The sequence below is a fragment of the Oncorhynchus clarkii genome, chromosome 32 (assembly GCF_045791955.1).
Source record: "Oncorhynchus clarkii lewisi isolate Uvic-CL-2024 chromosome 32, UVic_Ocla_1.0, whole genome shotgun sequence".
NCBI classification, from domain to species: Eukaryota; Metazoa; Chordata; class Actinopteri; order Salmoniformes; family Salmonidae; genus Oncorhynchus; species Oncorhynchus clarkii.
In genome coordinates this window covers 27,442,973-27,465,008 of record NC_092178.1, presented here as the reverse complement: position 1 = coordinate 27,465,008, position 22,036 = coordinate 27,442,973, and the positions used below count along the sequence as shown (strand labels likewise).

At 41.9% G+C, this 22,036-nt stretch overlaps 1 protein-coding gene across 1 annotated transcript in view; it reads left to right on the top strand.

Moving 5' to 3' along the window:
* The window catches only part of LOC139391741 (ras/Rap GTPase-activating protein SynGAP-like), a 64,175-nt gene that overhangs the window by 24,452 nt on the left and 17,687 nt on the right, over nucleotides 1-22,036 (top strand). Inside the window, exons 2-11 of the mRNA XM_071139246.1 lie at nucleotides 12,324-12,418; nucleotides 13,685-13,806; nucleotides 14,045-14,198; nucleotides 14,387-14,485; nucleotides 14,619-14,858; nucleotides 14,971-15,306; nucleotides 15,442-15,586; nucleotides 15,871-16,015; nucleotides 16,167-16,403; nucleotides 18,819-19,020. Of these exons, the coding sequence (XP_070995347.1) occupies nucleotides 12,374-12,418; nucleotides 13,685-13,806; nucleotides 14,045-14,198; nucleotides 14,387-14,485; nucleotides 14,619-14,858; nucleotides 14,971-15,306; nucleotides 15,442-15,586; nucleotides 15,871-16,015; nucleotides 16,167-16,403; nucleotides 18,819-19,020 (1,725 nt within the window). The 5' untranslated portion in view covers nucleotides 12,324-12,373. The remainder of the gene's footprint in view (nucleotides 1-12,323; nucleotides 12,419-13,684; nucleotides 13,807-14,044; nucleotides 14,199-14,386; nucleotides 14,486-14,618; nucleotides 14,859-14,970; nucleotides 15,307-15,441; nucleotides 15,587-15,870; nucleotides 16,016-16,166; nucleotides 16,404-18,818; nucleotides 19,021-22,036) is intronic.

The window sequence follows — 22,036 nt, the reverse complement described above, 5'->3', positions numbered from 1 at the left end:
TAAAGGATGAGGCTATTGAGTGGCAATGCGGACTTAAGAGTCTACATTGGAAAGTTGAAATCCCCTGCATGTTAGCTAGTGCGAAAACCCCCTTTTGGATCTTTACATGTTTAATTTTTGGGTTTAGTATAGTTCAAGTTCAGGGTTCATATCGTTTGTTTATGCCCGGTGAGATAGAGGAGAGTTCAACACATGGAAAAAGGTACCACCCCACTTTTACAGTAGGATTCAGTCTGGATATTGAATGGTCAAAGTGCAATGGCAGGTAACAGACTGCGTGTATGTACTTGGAACATTAGAGGGAGCCATAACCCCATTAAAAGGAAGAAGGTACTGTATTTTTTGAAAAAATAAAATATTGATATTGCCCTGTTGCAAGAAACTCATTTGGATGATAAGGAGCATATGAAATTACAACAAGGGGTTTTGGTCAAGTGTTTTTCTCATCATTTACATCCAGAAGTAGAGGTGTGCCAATTCTTGTGAAATAACTTAACACTTAAGGTCTTGAATTGTGTGAAAGAATGGTACTTTACAAGGGCAGAACATTTCCATAATGAATATTTACTCCCCCCCTGCCCACCCCCCTGATTTCCTCACTAAGGTATTTCTAGACTTTTCAGAATTTAACTCAGACACTGCAGTGGTTGGAGGAGATTTTAATTGTTTGTTGAAAACCTTATTGATAAGTTTCCCAGCGGTATAGCTTCACTCTCTCCTCAAGCTAAGTCACTTAAAGCTATTTGTGATGATCTGGGGTATGCTGATGTTTGGAGAACTTTTCATCCTTCCAACAGAGAGTTCACTTTTTTCTCTGCACCTCATGGATGTCAGACTAGAATAGATTACTGTTTTATGCACAGGACGTCTTTGCAGTCTGTTTGATCCTCTAGGATAGGAAGCATAGTCATATCTGATCATGCAGAGGTGATCCTGGACATAATACTTCAATCGTTCATTGGAGGTTGAAGACAACCATTCTTAAAGACCATACATTCACATCATATTTTATTACAGAGTTTAAAGCATTTTTCTCTATTAACTCTCAATCAACAGATAACCCCTCGCTCCTTTGGGAAACCTGTAAAGCACATATGTCAGAGTCAAGGCCCGCGGGCCACATCCGGCCCGCAAGAAGGTTTTTTACGGCCCCTGGGATGATCTTGATTTATTATTAGAACCGGCCCGCAGCAAGCCGGCAGCCCGCAGATCTTTTACACGCACCAATACTACATTTCCCACAATGCAAAGGTGACGCACCGAGCAGTAGGCTGCTTCATTTCAATATTTATTGGCACAGCAGTCGTCAGCATCACAGTAAAATTAACTTTCAGATACCCATCAAAAATGGCAAAACGGAAGGTGGATACTGAGAACCGGGGGTTTCAAACAAGGTGGGAGTCGGAGTATATGTTCACGAAGGTAGCTGGAAAACCTGTGTGTCTTCTGTGTGGAGAAAGTGTGGCGGTACTGAAAGAGTATAATCTGAGACGACATTATGAAACGAAACACGCGGACACACACGCGGACGCAACTGTCAAGGCCAGTTTTATTTTGGCAGAAGAGATCGCTAAATCAGCCCGGCCATTTACGGAGGGGGATTTCATCAAAAACTGCATGATTAAAGTTTGTGACGAAGTTTGCCCAGAAAAAAGGCAACTCTTTTTAAATGTGAGTCTGAGCAGAAACACCATTGCCGAGAGAGTAGACCAGTTGTCCATCAATCTAAAAGAGCAGCTTGTGAAAAAGGGAAAAGATTTTATTGCATATTCCTTGGCTGTGGATGAGAGCACCGACATTTCTGACATTGCCCAGTTGTCAATTTTCATCCGCGGAGTGGACTCCAACCTAAGCGTGACAGAGGAGTTTTTGGCTTTACGTCCTATGCATGGCACAACTACGGGGCATGATTTGTATGAAGAGGTGTCAAGATGTGTAAATGAGATGGAGCTGCCTTGGGAAAAACTCGTGGGTTTGACAACCGACGGAGCACCTGCGATGTGTGGACACAGGAGCGGACTGGTGGCGAAGATACGGGAAAAGATGCAAGAGGAAAACGCGACAGGTGAGCTGACAGCTTATCATTGTATCATACACCAGGAAGCGTTGTGCGGTAAAGCCTTGAAAATGGAGCATGTAATGAGCATCATCACGCGCACAGTTAACTTTATCAGAGCCAAAGGTTTGAATCACCGCCAGTTCAAGGCATTTCTGACGGAGTTAGAAACGGAGCATGGTGATTTGCCTTATCACACAGAGGTGCGATGGCTAAGCCAGGGAAAGGTGCTTCAAAGATGTTTCGAGCTTCGTGAGGAGATTTGTCTGTTCTTGGACAGCAAAGGGAAAGACACAACACAACTCCGAGACGAAATGTTTCTGTGTGAAATGGCTTTTCTGTGTGACATTACGAGTCATCTGAATGCAATAAACTTGCAGCTGCAGGGTCGGGATCGTGTCATCTCTGATATGTACAGTACAGTGAAGGCATTTAAAACCAAACTGACTCTGTGGGAGACGCAGATGCGGAAAGAAAATTTGAGCCACTTTCCCAGCTGCCAGACCATGAAAGAGAAGCTCTCTACCAGTGCGTTCCCGAGCACACAGTTGGCTGATAAAATAGGTATGCTTGCCGCTGACTTTCGACGCCGATTTGCTGACTTTGAAGCACAAAAAAGCAGGTTGGAACTGCTCGGTAACCCATTTGCTGTTGACGTGGAAAGCTCACCACCAAACCTCCAAATGGAGTTGATTGACCTCCAATGCAATGATGCACTGAGGGCAAAATATGCGGCAGTGGGTGCTGCGGAGTTCGCCCGTTTCCTCCCCGGCACAATGCCCCAGCTGCGCATCCAGGCTGCTCAAACGTTGTCTATGTTTGGCAGCACATACCTGTGTGAACAACTGTTTTCTTTGATGAACCTGAACAAAACATCACACAGAAGTCGACTTACTGCTGAACACCTCCACTCAATTCTGAGGATTTCTTCAGCTCAGAGCCTTACCCCGAACATTGATGAACTTGTGGAAAAGATGGGACACCACCAAGTATCACCCTCAACCTCAAACAAGTGAACATTACTGTGCAATCACATATTTAGAGTTTTTACTCAGTTCAAGTTTAAAAGTTAAAATTTAATATTTGTTTTCACTGCATGTTACTTCTCCTTAAACAAAGTGTTGTTTTTGATTAATAGATTTTTGCACTTTATTTTTTTGTATTTCAATCCAATTATATTTTAAAAATATTTCAGTTGAGTGGATGATAGAAAATTGCTATTATTGTTTTTTCTTTGAAGTAAATTTAGCCCACTTTTGCTAAAATAGAAAATATAGTCTACTGATGGTGCCTTGAATACCGGTTTCTTTCATTTAATGTTCATGTTATGGGGATATTTATATAAAGGAAATTTGTCTTTTGTGTCTGTTGAAAATTAAAGATTACTGACAGAGCCATAAGAAAATATTGCTTTATTTATCTGATCATATTGTAATATATTTGTTAGGTTTTCAGTAGGTTCAATTAGGTTCACTAGACTATATGCGTCATTTAAAAATGTTTCAATGAACATTCGAACAGTCCGGCCCTCGTCTTGTAGCTGATTTTTTTATTTGGCCCTCCGTCCATTTGACTTTGACACCCCTGCTGTAAAGCGTACGCCAGGGGTCTGATTATGTCATACACAGCCACTAAGAGACGCAAATAGCGTGAAAAGCAAAAAATATTAGAGGGTGAATTAGGAACTAAAGAGAAGGACTACATTAAAACTCCCACTCCTGCCCTATTAAAGGAAATATCAGTCCTTAGATCAACGTTGGACTCTCTCCTAACACAGGACGCTGAAAAGAAAATGAGATTTGTCAGGCAAAAGCTATATGAACATGGCCAGGAAAGTACTTGGCATACCTAGCTAAAAGAGAGCTGACTCTCAGTCAATTGCTACTATTATTGATTCTGATGGCAATCATTTATATGAAAATAAATTTTATGCAAACCTTTATGCCTCAGAACTGCCAAATGATGCACCCAAATTAATGGAGAACTTATTTTCTAAGATTGAGCTCCCTACTATCTCCGAAGAACAGCGGTATCTCCTTAATGCCCCTATTACAGAGGAAGAAATAATGTTCACAATTAAGAATCTGCAAAATGGTAAGGCCCCAGGACCAGACGGGTTTTGTAGTGAGTTCTATAAAGAGTTACATGGCCTGATCCTTGAGCCATTGCGTGATATGTTTAACTACTCATTTTCAAATGATCAGCTCCCTCAAACGCTGAGAGAAGCCAACATATCACTTATTCTCAAAAATGGAAAATATCCAGAGTCTTGTTCCTCGTACAGACCAATTTCCCTTCTGAATGTGGATAGAAAATTGCTTTCTAAAATTCGAGCCACAAGATTAGAGGACTCACTGCCACTAATTGTGAAAGGAGACCAAACTAGCTTCATTAAGGGCCGTAAGTCATGCAACAATGTCAGGCGGCTTCTTAATGTAATTCAAGCCTACCAACAAAGTGCTATGGATGGTCTTGTGCTCTCCCTAGACACTGAGAAAGCATTTGATCATGTGGAGTGGTCTTACCTATTCTTTGCTCTAAATAAATTTGGTCTAGGGGACAACTTTATAAAATGGGTGAAAGTTTTATATGATGATCCTCAGGCTGCTGTCCTTACTAATGGGCTACGGTCAAATAGCTTCTCTTTATACAGAGGTACCAGACATGGCTGTCCTTTGTCCCCTCTCCTATTTGCACTCGATATGGAACCTCTAGCCGAGGCCATCAGGGTAACGCCTGCTATACAGGGGCTGCTCATTGGTGATGTTCACCATAAAATAAGCTTGTATGCTGATGATGTCCTGATATTCATCTCTAGTCCCGAGACTTCAATTACATCTCTTATTAATATTATTGAATTATTCTGCGAATTCTCAGGCTACAAGATTAACTTAACTAAATCAGAGGCTATGCCACTTGGTAACCTTCACTCTGTACCTAATACTTCTCCCCCCTTCCCTTTTAAATGGTCTCCCTCGGGTTTTATGTATCTGGGTATATTTGTAACTCCTAAATTCCAGCAAATGTACAAGCCAATTTTGTTCCCTTGTTTGATACAATAAGACAGGATCTGGAGCGCTGGAACTCTCTCCCGATTTCTTGGTTGGGTAGAATATCCCTGTTGAAAATGAACATTTTACCTAGACTACTTTACCCAATCCAAATGATCCCAGTATTACTCTCCAATAAGGTAATAAAGGATGTAAATGGATGGCTAAGTTGGAGTAAACGCAAGCCAAGACTTAATATCAGGTTCTATCAGTGGTGTGCCCACCTATGTTATATTTCTGACTAGATCACAAACGATGACTCCTCTATTTGGTTAGACAATGAGACTTCTCTTTCAAAATACCCCTTACAGGATCTTTTATTTTTCATAAGTTTCAAGTCTATAGAAGATCACTGCAATAATCCTATTACACTTAACACACTCAAAGTATGGAGGTCAGTTCAACGCTTCCTGGGAAGGTCCAAGCTAACCTCTGCTCTTACCCCAATTCTTAACAACCCAGATTTGAGTCCAGGATTGCTGGATGCTGGCTTTAACTTTTGGCTTAATAAGGGGATACGCAGACTAAATGACTTATTTGCTGATAAGATTTTATTGTCATTTGAGCAGATGGTCGAGAAATACCAACTCCCAAAGCAGGACTTTTTCCACTTCCTACAAGTAAGACATTATATTCTGAAGAGCACCACCTTAATTGGTAACCCTGATATGTCTGTCATTGAAATAATGTTTTTTTCCCCACAAAGGAAAATGTCTGTAAGTCTGTTTTATGATGCTTTAAGGTCCTTTTCTGCTGTCAACACACAGAGGGTGAAACAAGTGTGGGAGAAAGAATTGTCTCTTACTATTGACGAAGAGATGTGGGAGGACATTTGGAGATATGCAAAAAAAATTCTACATGTAATCGTACTAGAGCAATCCAATTAAGAATAATACACCAATTGCATATATCCCCAAATCGCAGACATGCTTTTAGCCCCTCTTCCTCTTCTCCTCAGTGTCTTAAATGTAAAACTGATACAGGCACCCTAACACATTGTTTATGGTCATGTACCAAAATACAAAGATACTGGTCTGGTGTTCTGCATGAAATTGAAAAGATCCTAGGGGTTGATCTAGAATTGGACCCAGTTTCTTTACTGTTGGGTCTCCCTAGTAGGCATGTTACTTCTGTGGGTAAGAGGAGGCTTTACAACATCCTTACCTTCCCAGCGAGGAAAAACATCATTTTACAGTGGATTAGTGATAAGGTTCCTTCTATTAAAGATTGGCATAAGATACTATTTGAATGGGTGCCTCTGGAATATCTGACATGTACATTGCATTCTAAAACAGATCAGTTCTACAAAGTATGGGAACCTTATCTAAATTACCTAGAACCTGAGGTATCAGCTATTATGCTGCAAGGATTCTCTTAGAATGGTGGTGATCTATGTATTTCAGAATTACACTGTACGTTTCATGTGTGGAACCTAAATTCTTGGTTTAAACTGAGCTTTTTTGTTTAATTTCTGTTTGTAAGTTTGTTTAAAATGTATGTATTGAGAGACGCAATGATGGGGATGAGGTGAGGAAGGGGATGGGGTGGGGATGGGTTGCGGGAAGAGGAAAATTGTGTACGTATGTATGGCTGTGTATGTATGTATGTATGTATGTATGTATGTATGTATGTATGTATGTATGTATGTATGTGTGTGTGTGTGTGTGTGTGTGTGTGTGTGTGTGTGTGTGTGTGTGTGTGTGTGTGTGTGTGTGTGTGTGTGTGTGTGTGTGTGTGTGTGTGTGTGTGTGTGTGTGTGTGTGTGTGTATGTGTGTGTGTGTGTGTGTGTGTGTGTGTGTGTATATATATATACACACACACACACACAGTGGGGCAAAAAAGTATTTAGTCAGCCACCAATTGTGCAAGTTCTAGCACTTAAAAAGATGAGAGAGGCCTGTAATTTTCATCATAGGTACACTTCAACTATGACAGACAAAATTAGAAAAACAAATCCAGAAAATCACATTGTAGGATTTGTAATGCATTTATTTGCAAATTATGGTGGAAAATAAGTATTTGGTCAATAACAAAAGTTTATCTCAATACTTTGTTATATACCCTTTGTCATTGCCAACAGAGGTCAAACGTTTTCTGTAAGTCTTCACAAGGTTTTCACACACTGTTGCTGGTATTTTGGCCCATTCCTCCATGCTAGAGCAGTGATGTTTTGGGGTTGTTGCTGGGCAACACTGACTTTCAACTCCCTCCAAAGATTTTCTATGGGGTTGAGATCTGGAGACTGGCTAGGCCACTCCAGGACCTTGAAATACTTCTTACGAAGCCACTCAATCGTTGCCCGGGGGGGTGTGTTTGGGATCATTGTCATGCTGAAAGACCCAGCCACGTTTCATCTTCAATGCCCTTGCTGATGGAAGGAGGTTTTCACTCAAAATCTCACGATACATGGCCCCATTCATTCTTTCCTTTACACGGATCAGTCGTCCTGGTCCCTTTGCAGAAAAACAGCCTCAAAGCATGATGTTTCCACCCCCATGCTTCACAGTAGGTATGGTGTTCTTTGGATGCAACTCAGCATTCTTTGTCCTCCAAACACAACGAGTTGAGTTTTTACCAAAAAGTTCTATTTTGGTTTCATCTGAACATATGACATTCTCCCAATCTTCTTATGGATCATCCAAATGCTCTCTAGCAAACCTCAGACGGGCCTGGACATGTACTGGCTTAAGCAGGGGGACACGTCTGGCACTGCAGGATTTGAGTCCCTGGCGGCGTAGTGTGTTACTGATGGTAGGCTTTGTTACTTTGGTCCCAGCTCTCTGCAGGTCATTCACTACGTCCCCCCGTGTGGTTCTGGGATTTTTGCTCACCGTTCTTGTGATCATTTTGACCCCACGGCGTGAGATCTTGCGTGGAGCCCCAGATCGAGGGAGATTATCAGTGGTCTTGTATGTCTTCCCTCTCCTAATAATTGCTCCCACAGTTGATTTCTTCAAACCAAGCTGCTTACCTATTGCAGATTCAGTCTTCCCAGCCTGGTGCAGGTCTACAATTTTGTTTCTGGTGTCCTTTGACAGCTCTTTGGTCTTGGCCATAGTGGAGTTTGGAGTGTGACTGTTTGAGGTTGTGGACAGGTGTCTTTTATACTGATAACTAGTTCAAACAGGTGCCATTAATACAGGTAACGAGTGGAGGACAAAGGAGCCTCTTAAAGAAGAAGTGACAGGTCTGTGAGAGCCAGAAATCTTGCTTGTTTGTAGGTGAACAAATACTTATTTTCCACCATAATTTGCAAATGAATTCATTAAAAATCCTACAATGTGATTTCTGGATTTTTTTTCCCTCAATTTGTCTGTCATAGTTGAAATGTACCTATGATGAAAATTACAGGCCTCTCATCTTTTTAAGGGGGAGAACTTGCACAATTTGTAGCTGACTAAATACTTTTTTGCCCCACTGTACATATACGCAGGTATGTGTAAGTGAGTGCTGTTTTTTGTTGTTGCTTTGTCTCCGTTGTTGTATCTCTTAATATAGGTGAACATTGTGAAATTCCAATAAAAAATACTGTTACAAAAACAAAAATGGAAGAAGTTTGGAACCACCAAGACTTCCTATTTCTGTCTGCCCGGCCAAACTGAGCTATCGAGGGAGAAGGGCTCCAGTCAGAGTGACCAAGAACCCGAGCTCCAGAGTTCCTTTTTGGAGATGGTTGTTTTCCTGTAAGGTTTTCCCATCTCTGCAGCACTCCACCAGTGTGGCCTATATGGTCGATTGGCCAGACGGTTTTTCAGCGTCAGGGACTAGTGGACTATTCAGAATCAAGGCAAAGATGAACAGAGCAAAGTACAGAGAGATCCTTGATGAAAACCTGCTCCCAGAGCACTCAGGACCTCAGACTCGGGTGAAGGTTCAACTTCCAACAGGACAACTACCCTAAGCACACAGCCAAGACAACGCAGGAGTGGCTTCGGGACAAGTCTCTGAATGTCCTTGAGTGACCCAGCCAGAGCCCGGACTTGAACCCGATCAAACATCTCTGGAGAGACCTGAAAATAGCTCTGCAGCGACGCTCCCCATCCTACCTGACAGAGCTTGAGAGGATCTGTAGAGAAGAATGGGAGAAACTCCCCAAATACAGGTGTGCGTCATACCCAATAAGACTTGTTAAAGGTGCTTCAACAAAGTGCTGAGTAAAGGGTCTGCATACTAAATGTGATATTTAAATGAGACATTAGCAAAAATGTCTTTAAAAAACGTTTTGCTTTGTCATTATGGGGTATTGTGTGTAGATTGATGAGGGAAAAAACGATGTGATACATTTTATAATAAGGCTGTAACGTAACAAAATATGAAAAAAGTCAAAGGGTCTGAATACTTTCCCAATACATTGAGTTCTATCTGTCAAGTAATTTTTAAACCAGTTGCATGCAGCCTGGTCTAGGCCAATTGATGAAAGCCTCTGAATTAGTAGTGAGTGATCAACAGTATCGAAAGCCTTTGACAGGTCAATGAAGAGGGCAGCACAATGATGCCTTTTATCCATACAGTTAAGCACATAATTTACAACTATGCACTGGAGATAGTGCTTTGATGTTGATCTGACCTGGTCTAAAACCTGACTGATGTAAATTTAGAATACATTTCAAAGATGAGAAAGATCTTCAATGAGAATGAATCAAGGATTCTAATATTTTAGCTATGCAAGAAAGTTCATTATTTAGGTAACAAGGGTCAAGGGTGACAAGGGTCACCAACTTTGTGAAGTGGGAGTACATGGGCCACCTTCCAAACCTTGGGATAGTACCAGATATAATTGTCAGGTAAACAATATGGGTTAATGATTTCGCAGCCAGGGGGACAGAGAGCTGCATCAAAATTGATCAAGCTTATCAGCTGTAGTGGATTTTTTCCCCCTCAATCTAAAGCAAGGCATGTAGCACATCACAAAGATTACAAGATTAACTAGAAGTTGACAGGTTAACTGTCGAGTCAGCTAGAGGCTGGCAGAGGGAAGAGCGGTTGATTTACTGACCAGGGTCAACTACACCACCTTTTCTCTCAAATAAAAAGCCTGCCGAGATAGAATGACAATTAAAATAATGACTTATCCCATTCTTCTCAGTTATGATGCCAAGAACAGAACTTGCTTAGGCAGGGAAGAAGAGGAATTTATACGCTTCAGTGCATTTCATTGCTGTTTTCCAACATTTTGAAGGATCACCAGCAGAGTCAGAGTTGGAGCTTAAACAGTAGCTTGATTTAGCTTTCTTAATCGAGATAATACATCTATTAAATGTCTGAAAGATTGCCAGTCTACTACACAGTCAGTTTTCCATGCTTTGGCCCAAGCCTGATATCTCATCTGAATGAGCTCTGATCACGCAGAAGAAATCTGATCTATCTTTGACTCTGAATTGTTTAAACGGTGCGTGTTTGTCTGCCAGAGGAATAAATATCGAGGAGACATTTTCTAGAGCCAACTTAGGGTCAGGTATACAGGACACAGTTGATAAATCAGAGTAGAACATGTCATCTTGAGCAGAAAACAGGATTTTGCTAATTTGTATCTCTAATGCATACTATGGGACAATAATCACTGAGATCATATGAGAATACTCCACTAGACAAGTATTTATGGGGGTTATTAGTAAGAATTAAATCAAATAATGTTTTTCACATTTAACTGTGTGGGTTTTGATATCAATTAAGTCAGATTAAAATCAATGCATCCATCTTAAATTGATCTGAGGCCGGGGATAGCCAATCCAGATTCAAATTCCAGCAGAGACAATAATATTTTTGTGATAATCTACCTCTACCTCATATTGCACAATGTTTCCAATACAGCATAGGCTTTTTTTAGATGAAAATTACAGTTGCGTATTGGTGTGTGTGTGTGTGTGTGTTCGTGCATGTATCTATGTATGTATACAACCTAAATAAGGGATTGCTTTTAGGGTCTGTTATTATTACTTAATTGATTGCTATGTATCACCTCACATTAAAATGCGTAGCCCTTCTTAGAGAAATGACTAGCAGGGGAAATTTGTTAGGCAGCAGGATGAAAAGAAAAAGAAGAGAAAAGAGAGGGTACAGAGGAGAGGGGAGGATGACAGAGAGAAAAAGACGAGAGGAGAGGGGAGTACACCACTGGAATTATGTAAAAGAGTGCGTGGGAGAGAAGAACAGATGAGAAGGAGAGTGAGTATTTATAGTGCCTTAAGTATTCAGAAGGTTGCCATTGCTCTACTGGGAAACTGAGGAAAATGTCAGATATTGACTGTCCGATATAAAGGGGGTGTGGGTGTAACCATAGGAATTGAATTGGTAGAAAATAGCCTGTTTGTTTACAGTCTGGCAACAATCTTGTTGGGGTGGTTTGAGATATTTAATTTACCAATGCTTTAAACAACAAAGTCGATGACCTTATGTTATAGGTTGTATAGAAGTAGAGTAGAGGGAGTTCTATTCATATATGATTGATCATATGATTATATAGGTATCCCCCCAGTTGGCTAGCCAACTGAAGCTCCCTCAGTCGCTTGGCTCGATGGAGAGGGGGGCACAAAAGTGTTGACGCAGGGGATAATTCTCATCTGCCCATACGCCAAGGAGTACTTTCATATAGTCTGCCCTCCAGTTGGTGGTTATTTTCCATTTTCACGTCATTTTGCTGGTGGCCTACTTTCGTATCTGCTTCTGAATGTAGACATATATGATGTGGACATATGGCTAGCATTTCTTCATTGTGTAGCTGACTGTACTTGTGATTTCTTCATTGTTTATCTTGACCGCACCCCTTCAAACCGTTGGCACGACTAGGGAATGAAGGAGAGGCCCAGGCCATAGGCGTGATGTGTGCGAAATAAGCACAGAACATGTTCAGATAGTACATAGAACAAACATGCCTCTCTGACATTTAGAATTAGTAGCAACATCAGCTCAATTCTTGACTGTTAAATCTGCAACATTCCACAACATTTGCCTGCTGAACATGGCCCAGACAAAATATGCACCCAACTGATGAGCAAAACAAACAGGTACTACCATGCACTGGCTCACCTGGAGATATAAAATGGTAGTGAAAATCATGCTACAGTATTTTCAACTTCTCAGAACAAAAGTTTTGTTTGTGTTTGTATTTTTTTTTGTTTAGACTATTCTTGCAATTTTTCCCATGGTCAGAGTAGATATTAAGTTACAGTTTCAGACTGGACTTAAGGTTCTTGGGTTCCTTCTCTCTCTCTCACAGAGCACACTCGAGCTCGCAGGAAGAGCATTGCCACTGCGAGACAGCCAAGCATGGAAACCCCTCCCACTGCTCCCCCACAACCCTTCAGACAACAAGTAAGTACTGGAACATGCTACATTACCTGTCATTTCCACTTAATCCAGGCCTTACAGTAAAGTTCTACCCATCCATATTAGCTTCACTTCCTGCTCTCTAGCATTATTCTCCCTCATCTCCCTGTCTCTCTTCCAGAGTAGAATCAATAATAGTAATAGGTAATAGGCTAACAGTCAGTGGTGGAACAAGTACCCAATTGTCATACTTGAGTTAAAGTAAAGATACCTTAATGGAAAATGACTCAAGTAAAAGTAAAAGTCACCCAGTAAAATACTACTTGAGTAAAAGTCTGAAAGTATTTGGTTTGAAGTATTCTTATGTATCAAAAGTAAATCTAATTGCTAAAATATACTTAAGTATCAAAAGTAAAAGTAGAAATTAAATCAAATTCCTTATATTAAGCAATCCAGATGGCAGCATTTTCTTGTTTTAAAAAAATTGACTGATAACCAGGGACACACTCCAACACTCAGACATAATTTACAAACAAAGCATTTGTGTTACGTGAGTCTGCCAGATCAGAGGCAGTAAGGACGACCAGGGATGGTCTCTTGACAATTGTCCAGTCCTGCTGAGCATTCAACATGTAAGAAGTACTTTTGGGTTTCAGAGAAAATGTATGGAGTAAAAAGTTGATTCTTTTTTTTAGGAATGTAGTGAAGTAAAAGTTGTCAACAATATAAGTGGTAAAGTAAAGTACAGATACCTCAAAAAACTACTTAAGTAGTACTTGAAAGTATTTTTACTTAAGTACTTTACACCTTTGCTAACAGTAATGGTACTAATTTACAGATTCCAAATGAAAAGTACACCAGTTCAACCTTAGAACAGTACTCCTACCAATTGAGTTTTCGAGTCTTCAAAAAGGCGTACACCATCCATCTTAGGGACTGAATCAGCATAGCCCACTGAAACAACATTATTGAATGGACATTGTTGCTTTATCTGTAGCCCAATAGCCTCCTCCAGTGGCCATCAGTACCATAACTTTATTCCATGTGTAACTCTGTGTTGTTGTATGTGTCGAATTGCTACGCTTTATCTTGGCCAGGTCGCAGTTGCAAATGAGAACTTGTTTTCAACTAGCCTACCTGGTTAAATAAAGGTGAAATAAAAAAATAATACCCATCATCACCACCAACAATAACATGGACAGGTGCTAGCACTGATTTTGCAGATAGCATCTATTTTGAAGAAGGGTTTAATGACTCCATTATTTATGGAATGGACATCCCCACCTGTGTCTCGTCTGCTGTCCCTAATAGAGCTTCCTCAGTCGAAAGTTGAAGGGCTCCATCAAGAGGGCAAAGAGCCAGCCCAAACTGGATCGAACCAGCAGCTTCCGCCACATGATTCTACCCCGTTTCCGTAGTGCTGATCAGGAGAGGTAGCTAACACTTTCCCAAAAGTTTGCATGTGTGACGTACACTTGTGGTCCTTATTCTATACTCTGTAATGTTGTATTTTATACTCCTTTTCTTTTCTGTTTTTTTTTGCCTGGTGTTTTCCAATATGTACAATATATTGTAACAGTGGTTACTTCTTGTGGCAAATTATATTTAGTAGTGCTTGTTTCAAAGCACTGTTACCCTAAACACACCTTCTCTCTCTCTATCTCTTTTTAGGACCCGTCTAATGCAGAGCTTCAAGGAGTCCCACTCTCACGAGTCCCTGCTCTCCCCTAGCAGTGCAGCGGAGGCTCTGGACCTCACGCTGGATGAAGATGCTGTCATCAAACCTGTCCACTCCAGCATATTGGGCCAGGAGTACTGCTTTGAGGTGTGTGCACTGCTGCCAGAAGAATAGAGGATAGTATCTCTCCTAATATTACTATCTGAAACAGTTATTACAGCTGTGTCTTCCCAGTTGATGGGTCAAGGTCATAACAATTGATCAACTGTCACACACTAACAAGCAACAAACAATATAATTGATGAATTCACTTCTATGGGTCTGTTTGACTGCAGGTGACCACCAATTCAGGGACGAAATGCTTTGCCTGCCGCTCGGCCGCTGAGAGAGACAAATGGATTGAGAATCTACAGAGAGCTATCAAGCCAAACAAGGTAAACAAATAGAGAGGACCCTGCTTGCAGTCCACACTCAAAATGCCTTTTTGGCATAAAAATTGTAAGATCATCTCCATTAGTTTCAGCAGTCTTCACCTCTCTCGCTCTGTCTCCAATGCTGCCATTTTAGGACAACAGTCGAAGGGTGGACAATGTGCTTAAGCTGTGGATCATTGAGGCCAGGGACCTTCCTCCTAAGAAGCGGTACTATTGTGAGCTGTGTCTGGATGACATGCTGTACGCACGCACCACCAGCAAGCCCCGCACGGACACTGTCTTCTGGGGCGAGCACTTTGAGTTCAACAACTTGCCTGCCATTCGCAGCCTACGCCTGCACCTTTACAAGGAGACAGACAAAAAGAGACGCAAGGTGTGTGCGTTTCTCTCTATGGTGGTTGTATTTCTCTTTGTCTATCTTTGTGTTTGCAGAGTTTCTCAAATATTCCTTTCTATTCTATTCTCCATTCTGTTCTCTAACCTAGGAGAAGAGCACGTACCTCGGCCTGGTCACTATCCCCATATCGAGCATCACAGGCAGGCAGTTTGTGGAGCAGTGGTACCCGGTGATCCAGCCCAGTGCTTTGGCTAAGGGTGGCGGTGTAGGCGGTGGCAAGGTCATCAATGCCTCAATCCGCCTCAAGTCCCGTTACCAGACCATGAGTATCCTGCCCATGGAGCTGTACAAGGAGTTCGCTGAGTACATCACCAATAACTACCGTACGCTGTGTGCCGTGCTGGAGCCTCTGCTCAGTGTCAAAAGCAAAGAGGAGGTGGCGTTCGCGCTGGTGCACATTCTCCAGAGCACAGGCAAGGCCAAGGTAGGAAGGAAGGCACTACAGCAGGTGTGGCCAAGCACTCCTGTTGGAGAGAAACCCCTTTCTAAATGTTTTGTAAATGTGTCTGCTGTCAAATGTGTTTGTGTTGTTTGTTTGAGGAGCATGTTCTTTTTTCAGGACTTCCTTTCAGACATGGCGATGTGCGAGGTGGATAGATTCATGGACAGAGAGCATCTGATCTTTCGAGAGAACACCCTTGCTACTAAAGCCATAGAGGAGTACCTCAAATTGATAGGGCACCGGTACCTCAAGGATGCCATAGGTAAAGATTATTTCATTGTATACCAATACCTGTGGAAAATTTCCTGAAATGATCAAATCCAGAAATGGTTTAAAATATTATTTGAAATCAATCAAATACTTTGAGTGTTTGCTTGACCTTGACTCGAGTGCCAAGTGAGTGGGGTTTGCACTTTTAAGACTTTTGAACAGGCAAGCACACTCAAGCACAGCTAAAGTATTTGAAATGATAATGATGTTGATCAGAAGACTATGATGAAGAAGAAGATACTGATGGGGATTAATGAACCGTTGTTTCGTTGACAGGGGAATTCATTCGAGCATTATACGAGTCAGAGGAGAATTGTGAAGTGGATCCCATGCGCACTCCACCGTCTGTCCTCGCCGACCACCAAGCCAACCTCCGCATGTGCTGCGAGCTGGCACTCTGCAAGATTGTCAACTCTCATTGGTCAGAACTTCTTCCACATGAACTTTGTCATTGTACAAATGTGTCAGTGACATAGCATCCTTTCAAGTGTGGTGGGGTGTGTGTCCCCCCCCCAAAAAAAACATTTGCAATGGAAAATAAAGTACAATTCTGTCCTACCCTTTCATTCTAGTGTGTTTCCACGGGAGCTGAAGGATGTCTTTGCCTCTTGGAGGGTCAGGTGTGCCGAACGGGGAAGGGAGGACATCGCAGACCGCCTCATCAGCTCCTCCCTCTTTCTACGCTTCCTGTGTCCCGCCATCATGTCGCCCTCTCTCTTTAACCTCACCCAGGAGTACCCCGGAGAGCGGACATCCCGCACTCTTACCCTCATCGCCAAGGTGGTGCAGAACCTGGCCAGCTTCTCCAAGTCAGTCACTACCTTCCCTCCCATGCAGCCTTCCCTCTATTTTATCATTGTGTTTCTTTTAGCCTTCCCTCACATTAGCACACCCGCTAATATGAAGCCTGGTCATAGTTTTCAGGTCTCAGGCAAGGTTAGTCATCACTAGGGATGCAACGGTAGTGGTGCGTTTAAGGTATCTTTATATTTAAGAAAACAATACATTCAGCCGTTAACATTTACCAGTAACTTTATTTGTTTTGCCTTTCCTCCTATGTACAATTTATTCCCACATAGCTTTTCCTTTCTTTTAACATAACCATTATTTTAGCCTTCACTCACATTTAGCCACCCCTCACCTGTACTGTACAAAATAATCTGCCTTTCCACAATTTATTCAGTATGTCCACTACCAATCAAGCCTTGATAAGTCATTATCTATGTCCTCAACCAGTTACTCTTCCAGGAACCAATACATTCATTTCCACAACATTACAATGGGGTCATACATGCTTATGCCTTGCTTAAATCTTACTATGCATTATAACTGCATCATAATACATTATATCAGTCAGCATGAAGTAAAGTTTTACCAAATATTTTTTTCCTTTGGGGATGGGGAATGAAGAATTCATCCAACATGATTGTCCACAAACAAGATGATTGTGCACAAAAGTGACAGAAACAGGTTTTAATCGCACAAATGTTCAGAGGGTGGAGAAGTCTGTCTGCACAGAAATTATTTGTTTTTGTGATGTTCTTGTCACATTGTAGACAAGGTTAAAGTATGAATAAATCAATTCTCCCCCTCACCATCACCTGTGTTTTGTACTGTATCCTTCCATCTCCTCACCTGCTCTTTCATTCTTTGCATTTTCACATGGTCTCTCTCCCCTCTCTTGTTATCCCTCTATACCCCCTTATCTCTATTTCTCTGTACTCGATACTATATACAGTGCCTTCGGAAAGTATTCAGACCCCTTGACTTTTTCCATATTTTGTTACGTTACAGCCATATTCTAAAATATATTTTAAAAAGGCAGCAAATCTACACACAATACCCCATAATGACAAAGCAAAAAATAAAATAAAAAAAATGCAAATGTATTGAAAGTAAAAAACAGACATACCTTATTTACATAAGTATTCAGACCCTTAGCTATGAGACACATAATTGAGGTCAGGTGCATCCTGTTTCCGTTGATCATCCTTGAGATGTTTCTACAACCTGTGGTATATTAAATTGATTGGACATGATTTGGAAAGGCACACACCTGGTCTATATAAGGTCCCACAGTTAACAGTGCATGTCAGAGCAAAAACCAAGCCATGAGGTCGAAGGAATTGTCCATAGAGCTCAGAGACAGGATTGTGTCGAGGTACAGGTCTGGGGAAGGAACCAAAACATTTCTGCAGCATTGAAGATCTCCAAGTACACACATCATTCTTAAATGGAAGTTTGGAAACACAAAGACTCTTCCTATAGCTGGTCGCCCGGCCAAACTGCAATTCGGGGAAGAAGGGCCTTGTCAGGCAGGTGACCAAGAACCCGATGGTCACTCTGATAGAGCTCTTCAGTTACTTTGTGGAGATCGGAGAACCTTCCAGAAGGACAACCATCTCTGCAGCACTCCACCACTCAGGCATTTATGGTAGAGTGGCTAGACGGAAGCCACTCCTCAGCCCACATGGAGTTTGCCAAAAGCCCCCTAAAGACTCTCAGACAATGAGAAACAAGATTCTCTGGTCTGATGAAACCAAGATTGAACCCTTTGGCCTGTATGCCAAGTGTCACGTCTGGTGACGCATCTGCTGTCACGGGAAGCATGGTGGTCGCAGCATCATGTTGTGGGGATGTTTTTTTAGAGGTAGGGACTAGTGGACTACTCAGAATCGAGGCAAAGATGAACGGAGCAAAGTACAGAGACATCCTTGATGAAAACCTGCTCCAGAACACTCAGGACCTCAGACTGGGCCTTCCAACAGGACAGCAACCCTAAGCATGCAGCCAAGACAACATAGGAGTCTTGAGGCTGTAATCGATGCCGTAATCGAGGCTGTAATCGATGCCAAAGGTGCTCCAACAAAGTACTGGGTAAGGGTCTGAATACTTATGTAAATGTGATATTTCCAGGGGGGTTTTCTTCATAAATTAGCAAACATTTCTAAAAAACAATTTTTGCTTTGTCATTATGGGGTATTGTGTGTAGAGTGATGAAGAAAAACAACTATTTAATCAATTTTAGAATAAGGCTGTAGCCTAACAAAATGTGGAAAAAACAAAGGGGTCTGAATACTTTCCAAAGGCACTGTATCTTGTCCCTTTCTCCCTCAATCTTTCACTGTCTGTGGGGACTTCTTTCTCTCTGTCCCCGTGTCTCTCTTCCTTCCCCCTACTCTCTCTATATGCTCCCTCCACACTGCTGTCTTTTCTCCCCTCAGGTTTAGTGGCAAAGAGGATCACATGTGTTTCATGAATGAGTTTTTGGAGATGGAGTGGGGCTCCATGCAGCAATTCCTGTACGAGATCTCCAACATGGACACTGGGAGCAACGCCGGAGGCTTCGAGGGCTACATCGACCTGGGCAGGGAGCTGTCAATGCTACACAGCTTGCTGTGGGAAGTCATGGCCCAACTGAGCAAGGTAATGTGGAATGTAACCTCATCCCCAGGCTATTGTGCACAGTGCATATAAGCCTGGGACATCAACGATTCAAAGTTGATTCAAAGTTGATTCAAAGTTGGCCTTAATGAGATTGACCTTAATAAGTATAGTATTTGTCATCATTTAATTTGAGTGAATCACACGACTGTGAAGCGTGGTTCAAAATGGAGGCAGGAACCGGGCAAGAACTTGCGGTGCGCACAAGACATGTAGGGTTAGGGGGAAGGTGTTGTGGTAGATGATTGGCTGGTTGATTAAGTTGAGGCCTACATTTCTCCAGTTCTTTCTTTATAATTGGATAACGAAGGCCAAGTTTAACACATTGGTCGACCAGACTCTTCGTGCATTTGGGTGTAAGTGTCTGGGAACGAGATTATTTGGAATGTGACCGTCTAGGTTCGAACCCTGGTCTTTTGCACACCCGCTAATCTGAAGCCTGGTCATAGTTTTCAGGTCTCAGGCAAGGTTAGTCATCACTAGGGATGCAACGGTAGTGGTGCGTTTAAGGTATCTTTATATTTAAGAAAACAATACAATGAACTCTTTATTTTGCCTATAGACAAAAATAAAACTTTCCATCCAGGCCTGGTTTCTGTCTCTACTGTATGAAATCAAGGGGAGAAACGCGTCAAAATGAAAAGTGCTTCTTAACTTTGACAACCTGTAGCTCTTCTTCTCCCAATCCAGTACATAGTGAACCGTCACAGTGAGGTAGCTTAGAGTTGATCTGGAGGTCCAACTATCAGTGTAGAGAGCTAGATAGGGTGTCTGTGTCAATTCCTTTTCAATTTCTCTCTGTGATGTTTCATAGAGTTTGGGAATTACTTTGCTGCTGAAATGTGTGCCGGAGGGGACATTGTAACGCGGTTCAATTTTTTTCACGAGGTGACGAAATCCCGAGTCAGTAACCACCTAATAGGGCTCAAATCTTTGGCTATGAATACTCCCACTGCTTTCGTTATTTCTTTGTTTTTATGAATTTGTCGCAAATTGTTGTTGGAAGGCAGCAGCGAGAGATTATTGTGTTTTCGCTAACGAGTGGACTCTCCTTGCTCCAGCTCCACCTGCAAGGGATACGGCTGGGTGATGGCGACATAAATGACACATCATGTTAGATGTGTTTCCACTCGAGTAGCCGACAGTGGCAAAGCAATGCTTGCAGACTGTACTTTGTTTATGGTCTTCTTACCCTCTTCATCGTATTGAACGCTGAATTCAAAATGTTTCCACACAGCGGATTTGAAAGACGTCGGTGCCTCTTCAAATTTGCTTCTCTGTCTCGCTAGCGCTCGCCATTGTCACGTTGGAGCTGAGCGAATATTTGTTTTCAGTTTCCCCTATCTTGATGAGGCCCCTTTAGGCAGGTTTCCTACTGAGATGTCATTGAAAATCGTCCTTTAGTTGTTTAAGGGGGAAGGGGCTGTGGTCGCTACATTTTGAACATTTTGAGGCATTGCAGTGGAGTAAAGTTTGTTAGCCCTCAGGAGCCCCCTAACAGCCACAACCTGCGCGTCTGGTTCTGTGGATCTAAATGTACAACGTGGGTGTAGTCTGCAGTGCAATAAATACATTTAGGGAATTATAGGAAAATGACAGGCATACCGTAATTCCGCGGTTCACATGTGAGTATTGAACCGTAGGGGGCATACCGAATGGTTCGATAACCTACTGTGTGTGTACCGTTGCATCTCTAGTCATCACCCATGCCATTACATAAAGAAAATACTGTCGCTCCATCACTTTTCAAAAAACGCACATGAACCAAAGAGCAAAAGGAAAATTAGGACAAAGGAAGTTGATTTTAAAATACGTATTTATTTTTTAAAACAACATGTTTTGGCATATACTGTACCCTTCCTTGGGATATTGCATCCTAAATGCATTGGTTTTGGTAATAACAAAACGTTTTTTAGGACAATTTCATTGTCCTCCAAGAGTTGCTGAATAGTTTCCCTTCTCCAGCTGATCAAGGTAACAGCAATGCTACACCTGCCCCCCCAAAAATGTCACAGCTTGAGCCACAACTGATTACACTCCTGCTGTTGTCAATGCTGCCCACTACACTGGCAGCATGAGGAGGAGCATGGCAGCAGCAAGGCATAAGGCAGGCCTTTTAACATTTAAAAAAATGTTTTAGCTATTTTCTGCTGTTTTTGCATCTTTGAAGTATAAAAATAAATATCAAGTGGCTGTAATACAGATATAAAACGCTTTTCTTCTGCTGATATACCTCCTGCTACTGGTTTCCCTCCGCCACCCCTTTTACGCCTCTTCTCTCACCACCTCTTGGCTGAAATCCATTTGTATTTTCACTCTCTCCACTACTGCTGTTCACTTGGCTGAATTCCATTTATATTTTGGCTCCCTCCTCTCTGTTCACTTTAAAATGGTAGAATCCATTTTAGAGAGAGAATGCAAATGATGTGGAGCACTGGTAAATATAATTTAAGTGAAACTGAAAGGGGTGTGAATGAGGAGAAGGGGAAATCACTTTTAATTGTCTGAGAACACAAAACAGGTGATATCAATATGGTTGACATCTGATTTTGCATGTTCAGTTCCTTCACCTCAGTGTAGATGAATGAGAGGAAAAGAAGCTGCTCCAGACTATTGAGATGTAGCCAGTCTCTCCATGACCCCTGTATCCCAATTCTCTGTTCTTTCTCCAGAGATGTGCATTTATGCACTCCTCCCCACTCATTTATAAGCATTGAAATTGGTGGAGGCATGGGCTAGATCAGGTTTATGGAGGGCTGGTAGTTAATGGCACCTACCTGGTGTCCCAAGTCTGAATCAGTCCCCAATTAGAAGGAAATAATGAAAACCAGGTGTTTTGGCCCTCCAAGACCGGAAATGAACAGCCAGATAGAGGTTACATCACATTTCTTATAACAGTATTTTCCTTTTAAATCCACGAATGGAAGTGAATGAGTGCACACTTCGTGAGAAAGGACACAATTGGGGATAAACTGTCCAATCTTTTCATTGTACTTTG